General features: G+C 33.4%; 1 protein-coding gene across 2 annotated transcripts; it reads right to left on the bottom strand.

Annotated features, from left to right (window-relative positions):
* Window positions 1-1,581: 1,581 nt before the first annotated feature.
* On the bottom strand, window positions 1,582-9,714 carry LOC112034690 (telomere repeat-binding factor 1). Of its 2 annotated transcripts, none has more exons than XM_024067510.2 (7): window positions 9,383-9,714; window positions 7,890-8,077; window positions 7,503-7,720; window positions 6,015-6,099; window positions 5,042-5,125; window positions 2,638-2,988; window positions 1,582-2,026 (listed from the first exon to the last, which is right to left on the bottom strand). In XM_024067510.2, the coding sequence occupies exons 2-7, from the start codon at window positions 8,037-8,039 to the stop codon at window positions 2,006-2,008; spliced, it is 909 nt and encodes a 302-aa protein (XP_023923278.1). In that variant the 5' UTR covers window positions 8,040-8,077; window positions 9,383-9,714; the 3' UTR covers window positions 1,582-2,005. The 2 variants fall into 2 exon arrangements, with proteins under 2 accessions (XP_023923278.1, XP_023923279.1); XM_024067511.2 differs by lacking the exon at window positions 9,383-9,714 and adding an exon at window positions 9,185-9,308.
* Window positions 9,715-11,653: the final 1,939 nt, after the last annotated feature.

Below are 11,653 nucleotides of genomic sequence, written 5' to 3'. Positions count from 1 at the left end.
TCTTGAATCAACCCATTAAGTGCTTCTTTGATCTTCTTGGATCTTACTCTAATAATAAGCCCAATTGGAACATGTAATAGATCCTTTAATAGTGCTTGTTGATTCTCATAAAATTATGTATGAAACACAATTGGATTCCAATGGTGTTAAAGAAAGAAGGGATGAATATCAATCAATATCATATCTTATACGCCAAGATAAATATGTTTTTCCCTTGGACATGTGAATTATGCTATAGCATGCAAACGTTAAGGTCTCATGGCCCTGTCAAATGTACTAAAAATATGATAATTCTCAAGTTGATTTACAAAGAGCAACCACATCAGCTTATACAAAATCTTGCAAAATACAAAAAGTAGTCAATTTTACACATTTTGAGGAAAAAAAAAAAAACTCATATCAGTGGATATAAAATTATGCATAAATGCACAAGTACTACAGTATGCACGATTACTATAACTCGTACATTTAATATTTTAGTATTTTTTTTGTAGTGTTAGGTTTGTGAGAGAGAAGGATAGTGAGTGAGGAAATAATAAAAAATTGTAAAAGAATGAATATTTTTATTGAATAGATGTGCAGAATAGATTGACTGATATGGGTGTTTTGTAAAAATTAGTGTGTAAAATAGAAAAATTAATTTTTTTTGTGTGCAAAATAGATGGAAAGTTTGCAATGACTGATGCAGAAACTCCTTATGGTTTTCTTATAAACGCTCATTTTAAATTCAAAACACAATTTTGCAACAGCCTATATAAACACACCCATTATCCCCAACTTTTCAACTTGAAATAATGCTTTGTTACTCTATAAAGAAAATGCTTTGAATTTCAATCTATACTTGGTTAATGGCTGAAATTAGCCAAAATAAAAAAAAGCATTGGACATGTTTAAAGTGGGTAAGGCCACCATTTTTTTTTAATTAATTTATAGTGAGGGAGGTAAGTCTCTGTTTGGTCATAAACTTTTTAAAAATGTTTTGAGATTAAGGTTGTGTTTGGGAATAGATTATAAAGCCAGTTGATTTTATTATTTAGTTTATTTTCATTACTATTCATAAGTCCCATTACACTTTTTAGTACCATTCATGAGTCTTACTATAATATTTCAACTAGTTTTTACTTTTATTTATAGTACTTTCAGCAAAAAAATTTCACTTTTAACTAAATAAGCTATCTCCAAACGGTCTCTAACTAAGAAAAATGCCTCCACGTTTTATGGCTACTTAGATCGATTGATATCATATATGTTATGTTATACGTATGCGTGGGTGAATATGTTTTTCACCGTGCATATATAAATTACAGTATGGCTTGCATTTTAAAGTCTCATGACTAAGCTCCACCCAAATGGATGGAGTGAATGTGATCACCACCGAGAGAGAACAATTTACCAGAAATTTAAATGTATCATCATACAATCAAACAAAAAATTTCCAAACATCAATCATAATCTCTCACGAAGTTTCCACAGTTGCAAATTTTCTCCTCACCAGTGGAACTTATTGCATGGGATTAAGTTTAGGAAGTTAAATAGAGACCAAACAGTAAGAGAGATGTTTTTGATCAAACAGACATGGCATTGAACATTACAAATCGGAGCCCCAAATTTATCATTAAAATTTCAAAGGTTCAAAGAACATGACAAGTAGTGATTACATGACAGTTCAATCAGAAGAAAATCCATCTCTTTCTATTTCTTTGTACACTCTAGTTTCTACATTTTGGTGCATTTACTAAATTCACAAAAGGCTTGGCCGCGAACCAGAATGTTCAGAAAATAGAAAGACAAATCTCCAAACTCTAAACTACAAAAGGAAAAGAGATGTTTACAGAATCTATCATTTGAACCGGATTTGAAGGTAAGTTAACCCCTGCATATACCTACCAAAAGATGGCATTATGATATTTACAAATACAGATGTCTGAAGAAAACAAACATGTATCTGGCACTTGAACTTAAAGAACTCTGGTTCATTGCTCCTTGGCCATTTTGTGAATTAACATCAAGCTCGGATCATCTGCACCTAATTTCAGATATGGCAAATAAATTCAAAGGCTTAAATAACCAAACAGAAGAAGAAGAAGAATATTAAGATGCAATCACTGGCCATCGAAATGTTAGTATCCAATAGGAAACCTCTTTCTTTTTGGTTGGATTGGCTACCAGTATAGCTTAAAGTTAAAATTTTCAAGTGCAGGAGTTGAGGAAACCTCAATAAAGAAACTGATGAGAAAAGTGATGGGTTTACCTGCCCTCCACCCTCCACACACACACACACACACACACACAGCGATTAATAATGCAAGTTTGGCACTATATATATAGTCATTTGAAAATGGTGAAAAGGAGGAAAGGAAAGAAAAACCATAGCCACAAACTAAATATATGTAAAATCATTTTCCATGTTGATTTCAATCATGAACCATTCACAGATTGAAGATCCTATAAAGATAGATACAAAATCAATTTCAGAGAATTATGAAAAATTAAGGACAATTTCACTCTTGCTTTGAACATCTGTAAATGTGGGGTATCTTCCTTCTTCCTTTTTTATTTTTATTTCGTTTTTAAAACTTGCTTATGACTACTGGAAAATTCTAGCATAAAAGACATGAAGAAGTAGAAGACTCTTACCATTTTAGGGTTGTTTCTTCCTTTCAAAGTTTTCACTGCTGCCGCTGCAAAAGCTTGTGCCGCTTCTGCATCAGCTTCTGCTAACTCTGCCTCTCTTGCTGCCTCTTCAGCTTCTGCTATGGCAGCTTCTGCCTCAGCAACGGCTTCAGCAGCAGCTACAGCTGCCTCTTGTGCAGTCATAGTCCTCATCTTGGCTAAATCTATATCAATCTGGGTTTTCGAAAATATATGGGCATCATCCTTCTCAACTTTTGGAAAAACCCTCTGCCTTCCCTCCGGAGGTAACATGGAAGAGATTCTTCTTCTGTCAGAAAATGCTGGAGTAGGTGCAATCCTGTACCTGCGTTTAACCTGTAAATTTAAAATTTAGCAGCAATCAGAACCCAAAATAACTCATTTAAACTGCAACCAGTCAGCAAAAGAACCAATTTTCTCGACCTACATTCAAACTTTCCATTTGGTCAATTTTTACATGGTTATAACTTACAACTCATAAGAGTTTCTTTTCCTGATTAAAATGAGGCTTTTCTGCAAAATTCTTAATGGTTTTTCTTTTTTTAAGTACCAAACCAGATAATTGTGCATACCATGTAAATTTAGTTTCAATAAAGATCTTAATATTGTGGTATACGTTACCATAAACAACCCAGATTAGCATATGGCAGGATTTCAAGAATATGATACCACCATAACAGATATAAATGAATGGAATAAGAAAATAACCAGAATGCTTCTCAAACCAGTCAAATAATAACAAAATGTTTGACCCTTTAATTTAGTACGAGATGCCATTGCTTTTCCATTTTAAATTCTTTATTTACCCTGTGTTTAGATGGAGGGAGATGGGATAGGAGAGGGTGGAGGGAGGGGAGGGGGAGGGTGGCTCATTCATATAGCATTCAATTATATTTTTATGTAAGGGAACAAATAAGACAAGCCAAGCAGAGCTTAATATTTTCAGAATTATCCATAATGGACCTAAGCAATGGTTGACTCAGAGTAAGTAGCAATGAGTTTAGATAAGCCTAAATGATGAAATGAGACACAAAAAATAAGAAGAAAAAAAAGGAGCCCTCTTGCATCTCTGACAGCAGAATCAGGCAAAAGAAGAAATACACTGATCTCCCATGCAAATCCATACCTCAAACCCTTGGGAAGTATAAATACCCAAAGCCTTGATCCTCGAAGTCAACAAGTAAAAATTGGAAAGATGAAGCAATGGCAATAGAGGCAACACAGAAAAGAAAGAAAAGAGTGGGGAATATTTATCAGTGTGCATCTCTTATACTTAAGTCAAGTCAGGGTTCTCTCCATCAAACAGATTCAAACTACATTCCCCAAAACCTAGTCACTAAACCCAACAAGGAAAATTTGTAGAGGTATTGGAAGTAGTAGATAAGTGGCATTTATCAAAAAAAAAAAAATAGTAGAAAAGTGGGAAAAGATGATGATGAATCTCATTATCTTTCAAAAGTCAAAACAGGGCTTTGCCAAGAAAATAGGGAAAAAAAATCTCTAAGCTTGGATCTCTTAACCTTTTAACTCAAAAAGCTCCCCCACCAAGCATAGGATGTTATTGTCTTCCCTCCATTCACAACCTTACAAAAGCTGACTCTAGATTGATTGAGCTCAATTCATTTAGCAAACTAATCAATTAAAAGTTCAAGCTTGGCTTGAACCATACAAGTTCTCATTTTGGCTCAATTTATCATCTAGACCTAGAACATTTGAGCAAAAAGAAAAGAGAGAAAACCTTCCATAAACCTGTGAAGCTGCAAAAATGCCCACTCTATATCAACCCACAAATGCAAGACAGTTTTCAATCAAAATGGATCAAAAACCACTAAAAAATTATTATCAAAAAGGAAGGGAAGGAGAGAAGAGATGAAATCTCGTTCAAGTTGTCTGACCTAAATTCTGTTATGATTGACCATAACTCTTTTTCACACAAATCACATGTCGACCAAGCTCATCCAAATAATAAAATAAAACTGAGATTTAACTAGGTCAACCAATTTATTAACGATGTTCTAGAATGGAAAGAACAAATAATCCATACAAATCACAATTATTTCATTTGTTACGGAAAATTAAAAGCAACCCAACCAACTATGTATACATGTGAACTGAGAATTTACACTTGTTCAAGGGATTCCAAACTAATCTTCAAGGAAATAAGTAGTCAAAAAATCCATGGTCTTGTTTGTTGGTTCATGGCGGGATGACCTACAAGAGGTGCTTAATTAACATTCCTTCATCTTAAATTTTCCCCAAAAAACACACACAACATTAATACATCTGAACATGTTTTGGCATTTAATAAGGATCCACAGAAGTTATGCAAAGAGATGGTCAGCAACTGCCCAATTGGCTCAAGAAAGTTGCATTGGATGGGTATAATTACCTTAATTAGTTTCCCATTTGCTGTCAAATACTTTAACTTTGCTGATAATAACCTCTTAAAATCTGGGGGTGCCCAATATTGTTCCTACAAAATAAGGAATGCATCTCAGCTGATTTCCGAATATGATAATGATATATATAGCACCATTCCATCTGTGCTAGGAAAAGGAGCACTTGCATATTAGACTTCCTAAAGCATAGCACAAACACTGGTACAACCCATGGTCTGGCAGCAAAAATGGCATATATATTACTATTGTGGTATAACTTATAGGTTCAAGTTCAATGGTGACTCAGTTCAATGTACAAATGTTCAATTGGAAACCTGGAATCTTGGTTTGGGCTTTGAGCTTTGAAGGGAATATCAAGGGGAAGTGTAGATAAGGTGTCTTGCTAGATTAAAATACAGTTGTGAAGCTTTACCATAACACATGCCATTAAAGGCCTGATGTAACAAAAAATACCATGTTGTGCTAAAAAATCAATAAGATGAGTGGTGTGAATTAACAAGATGGAACTGAGTTTTGGGTTGGGGGAGAAGGGTGGGAGGTGCTATGTAATATTTGAGTTGATTTCTTTCATGACATGTACCAGTAGATGTCTGATGTCATTACAAACTACTTAACAACTCAAATTCAATTCCCAATCATTATATATGTTCAGTAACAAGAGTTAGCATTGATGATAAGTTCTCACAAAATTCACTTTTGATTCCTCAACCACAAACTATAAAAATTAACATTTGGACCCACAATGGAAAATGTAAGGACCATTTAATCCTCGCACATATACAAAAGGTTCAAATGTATAATTTTGATGGGCCCACTTAGCGTAATGTAAGATCAAAGAGTCATGAAACTAGGACTAGAAAAGAACAAATAGTCATGAGACTAGAAAGTCTTACAGAACATCCACTCAAGAATTAAAATACATTGCCTTCCATGACATCTGTTTTAAAAAAAAAAAAAAACTACCTCTATGTATGTAGCAATATTTGTCTTATTAGAACCGCCAGGCTCCTTCAAGTTGGTTATAGCCTCAAATATAAGATTGTCCAACCTATAAAAGTGAAGTCAAAATGAGCACATAAACATATATAATGTAAACATAAAAATTCCAGTGTTTCTAAATTATATTTTCCAACCCACAAAAATTACAGTGCTTTCAACAACAGGTATAATGAAATTAATCTAGAAAATAGACCAAGTTTTCCAAAAATGGCACTTGTTTGTTACCACTGTAAAAGTGTATATTGAAGAAATTAAATATACACATGCATATTCATATACATGTTAAACAACATAAAAGGCAATTTTGTAATCTAATTTATTTTATGTTAGTGATTTATAAAAAACACAGCCACCACCCTGAGGCTGCATACAGCATTCTTTAATTCTCCCAATCACATTAATCACCTTAATACCCTAAGTCACATTTTTTTTTTATAAGTAATAAGTTATATTGATATAAAAAAGGAACACCCTAGTACACAGGGAGTGAACAAGGGTTAAGAAATCAAATACAAAAATTGCAAGAGTCTAGGAAATCAATGAAAGAGCAGTAAACCCTAAGTCACATTAACATGGTATTAGAGCAGTAAACCCATCACCAACATCATTCCTACACCATCACCTACAAATTCATAGCCAGTAACCACCACAAACACCACCCCACCAAAAGCTACCACATCATGGTCCCTTGTTTCAGGAGACATCATTAATCACATTGCCGGTGCCTGTGACCTTGTGAACCTCATCTACTAGCTATAGGTGTGGAAACTGATATGGTTTTCAAAAGCTATACCAAAGCATGCTATTATCTGTTGGCTCACTACCAAAAAACAGGATATCCACAAGAGACAAACCTGCAAGTTGGGGTTGGGGCTATATTAGGAACATGTTGCATGTTTTTTTTGTACAAGCAAAGAGGAGAGTAGAAATCATTGGAGTTGGGGGTGTTTGCATTTTTTTTCCACAACCTGATGACTCATTTTCCATGAGGCAACCCCTATTCAGGCTTAAATATTATAACACAAACTTCTCAATATTTATCATGGCTCCAACTATAAGTTTCCCAACACTATATATGAGCCATAAAAAATTCTGTTATTACACCCAAAAAACACACACACACAAAAGGTGCTCGCTATATATAACAGTAATAAGATGTAAGAGTTTCATCAGAGCAGACTTCAGTGCTCCACTCATACTTTGCTCTTTTCAGTTCAATATGTTTAGCTAAATTTACTGATTCAAGCCCTAGGGATATTTTGTTTCAAAAATCAAAACTACATACCAGGAATGCACAGACTGCATATAAAAGAACCCTTATGGCCCTCAATGGAACATAAAACTGATTAAAAAGGAATATAATTGGTCGAGACTGTGTTACTGAAACTACTTTCCACCTACTAAAGTTGTGGAAATAAAATACTCAAACATCAATTGATAAAAATGTCTAACCTTACAATAGATCTCTTTGGAGTAGCAACCTGTGCTGTTTCACTAGAAACTGAAAGAGGCTTAGTGTCCATCATTTCTTCATCACTTTGAACAACATTACCAAGAGCCATAGAGTTCTCCTCCTGTTTAGGGATATGTGGCACCCTTTTAACAGCTAGCCTAGCCTTCTCTCGGGAACCCCATCCGTTTGCCATAACACTCATATTTCTCCACTTGTCCTATACAACATCAAAAGCAAATTAATTGATCAATTTATTCCAAAATATAGACAGTTCAGCATAAAGCATTTGTTTCAAATATTTATAATGGAAACTGTCTAAAAAAGTATCTACATATCTCTTTCTAGGCATAAACTCCACCCAGTAAATAATGTCAAAAGAACTATACCTTGAGATCTACATTTGAACGGAGATATAAGACACCACTAAATTCTGGATCTTTAAGTATTGTGCGCCATTTGCCAGCCCCATGTTTAATAACTCCAGCTTTAAGCGCTGCTTCCTCTTCTTGTGTCCATTTTTGCTTAGGAGCGCCCATCCAGAAAAGCACAAAGATATGACCCAGAAGAATTTGATCTGCAAAAAGTCTCTAAATTAGTACATGCACTCAACACCCAAAAAGTTCATAAGCCAACAAAGAATATAATCAAAACTCACGACTAACAGATAATTCAAGGCTGAGACAAAGATAAATGCTTCTAGTAAGAGACTAAAGAACCCTACTTTGGACTGCATGTAAACTACATAGGAACATAAAGTGAGGAACACACTTAGACAAACTCTTTAAACATTGTATGGGTTTCCAACCATCATAAATGCACCAGTTTGAACTCTCTCCAAGCCATCACACTTAGACAAACTCTTTAAACTATTTGAGCGCATGTATATAGTGATGATTAGTAAGTTACATTTTGACCAAGCCAAGGAACTAAATTCAATGAGGCAAGCAAATGCTTTAACAAAAACAGCATAACTGGCAGTTTGTGTATCATGAAGATGCTTCCTTATACCGGCCATATCCAATTATACTACACCACCCATCAAGCATCTTACTTTTTTTTAAAACAAAGAATCATCCAAGAGCCTTTAATCTAAGCACAATAAATAATTTCTTCATTATCATCTCTGCTAAGCCAAAAAAAAAAACATTTTCTATAAACTTCATAAGCCTGACTGACAACACTGAAGAAGATGCCAATGAGTAACAATTCTGAATTCGCCACTCACTACTCCCCATTCCCACCTCCCATCCGACGAATCCAACAATGTCAAGCCTAAAATACTAGAACCAAAAAACAAAAATAGTCATATCATAACTAAATTTATTGTGCCAAGAGCCCTGGAGCTCAACTTACACTTCCTGGTGTTTCTAACCGAGACACCCAGAGTTCCAATCCACCTCCCCAAATATCAAATTATAAACAACCAAAATTTACAGCATTTTCACATTGATATCACGTGATGCACCCAAAAGAAACAATTTAGTTCAGATATGAACTGGTAAATTCATAACTATAATTAACATTTTTTTTTTCCCTTTTGATAATATCACAAATTCTACACATATAAAATGCACAATTCAGCTTCTTCTTGTTTTGAATCATATCAATTGCTATTATTACTTAAAAAAAAAAAAAATCAAAACCTAAATTTAATAGCAATAAGAATTGCAAAGTTACATACTTTTTCATAAATCAAAAACCGTACAAACAATTGGATAAGGAAAATCAGCTTAGAAATCAACAAATACGGAAACCCTAACAATGTCAAACTCGAAAAGCACAAAGCTTTCGATTCCACAAAGTGATTAAATTTTTAAATAAAATGACGAGAATGTTAACTAGAAAAGAAAATTGAAGATGATGAAGAAGAATAAATTACCAGACGTGTAGAGTAGGTACGATTTAGGCAGTGAAGAGACGACACCGTTTTGTTCCTCCTCCGGTTTTTTCTACTATTTTAGTTTGTTTAATAGTTATGAAAATATTTGTGAGTTGGTTTTGGTTCCGTTCAAAGAGGGAGAGAGAATTAAGGGCTGCCTCTCTCTCTTCCACTTGGAACACACCGCACAGCGCATATTTTCGTCAGGAGATTTCTTTTCCTTTTTTGCTTCTCTATTTGTTGACCGTGCCACGCCCCACGGGGTCACGTCACTCATTGAGGGTATTCAATCTTCATTTTTATTTGATCACGATACACTTTTTCCTTCTAAACTCTTATTCCGATTCCTTTTAAGTATTAAAAGCCACAATCAACCCTCGAATTTTAAGAATTCGTTCCACTTAAACACCCCGTCGTTCGTTTAAATGGAATTTACTACTAAAAGACAAATTTACCCTCAGCTATTTACTTTGGACACACAGAGAAGTAAATTGGTCTTTCAACATTAAATTCTACCAAACTTAACACTAAAATAGATAGTAGTAGAGTGGAGACATTGAATCAGAGTTACAATTTTGAGAAGTCAGTCATGCATTCTAATAGTTTAAGGTGTAAAGTATAATTGAAATAATAATTTAATGTGAAAAAAATGTAATTTACTCATTATATTTTAATTGTCAAATTTTTTATTGAGTTTAATTTTTGTTAGTCATTTAACTTTGTAAAAGTGAATAAATATGGCCCTTTTGTCTTACTTAAAAATGGGTTTAAATATATTTTTTTCTTTATTAAAAATCTAAGTCAAAACATTCATGAGCATTGGCAGAGCCAAAGAGAGGGGGGGCCTAGGGGGGTCCCCCCAACTTTTCAAACTTCCCATTTATAATAGTGTAATTTGCATGTATTGAACAACAATTTTCTTACTGGCCCCCTCATATTTAATAATTTGACATCTCAAAATCTTCAATTTAGACCTTTAAACTTTATAATTGGCCCTCAAATTTGTGAACTAGTACAGAACAACCACAAAATTAACTTTGTACAAAAACCCCAAATCTATCTACATTTAGGCCCATTCGTTTCTTGTGGACTCCTCAAATGCTAACAGAGCCCTAATTATATAGATTACAAATTACTGTAATACATGGGAAAATATCCACAATATATACATACTTTAAGAGAGAGAAAAAAAAAAAGAGGTTCAAAGATTTAAACTTAAATAAATAGATATTGCTTCCTTAGACTATAATTCTTGATAAATTCAAAATCAATTTTGAGTAAATTTTTTTAAGAGTCCTATAATATTTAGGTTGGCCCTCCTTGGAAAAATTTCCTGGCTCTGCCACTGTTCATGAGATGTGTCATTTAATAGATTTTGTAGTTTGATGATTGTGAGAGACCGCAAACTCAGGTTCTCTAAAAAAAAAAAAAAAAGAGATTTTGGTGCTTTTAAGGGTACCTCTCTTTTTGGGTAAGTGGCGGAGTCACCACTTGTATTTTTTTTTTTTAATGCAAAAAAAAAAAAAAAAACTAAATACAAAATACATATTCAGAATACTTTGAATGTTATTGATTGAATAAAGAACAGTACAATTTTGGTAAATTAAACCTTACAAGCCTTTGAGTCTTAGTTACAATCTATGCAAAAGAATATAAAACTTTTGGTCCGAGTTACAGTCTACCAAAATGAAAGAAAGACAAAACACTAATCTGCTTATCCAAAAATCCTAAGCTCGGGGACTAGGTTACGAAATGAGAAGGTGTTAGGCACCCATTCCGCTCAAACAGAGTCTGGTCTTTTAGACTCTAATGACTAATATATCCTCTTTTGCATGATGTGAATGATATCTTGAACATACATGACAGACACTTGACTAAAATTAATTCAAATAAATTTGCCTTATGGATGTGTCCTTTTTTTTTTAAAAGAAAATTCAAATCTGTTTTGTGTATAAAAGAAAATTTGATTTGTAAAGAAAAATCAGATCCTTTTTTTATGTAAAAGAAAGAATAAGTTTTTTGTAAAAAAGAATCAGATCTGTTTTTGTGTAAAGTTAAAAACAAATGTGATTTTATCAAGAAAAATCAAATCTTTTTTTTATGAATTAAAAACAAATGTGATTTTATCAAGAAAAATCAAATCTTTTTTTTTTTATGAATAAAAGGAATAAGATTTTGTTATAAAATAAAAATTAGATTTGTTTTTTGTGTAAAAGTATAAAAAAAAAGTGATTTTATAAAAAAAATTCAATCTGTTTTATGAATAAAAAA

Source organism: Quercus suber, unplaced genomic scaffold, assembly GCF_002906115.3.
Source record: "Quercus suber isolate HL8 unplaced genomic scaffold, Cork oak 2.0 scaffold_551, whole genome shotgun sequence".
Classification (NCBI taxonomy): Eukaryota; Viridiplantae; Streptophyta; class Magnoliopsida; order Fagales; family Fagaceae; genus Quercus; species Quercus suber.
This window is presented reverse-complemented; position numbering and strand designations above follow the sequence as displayed.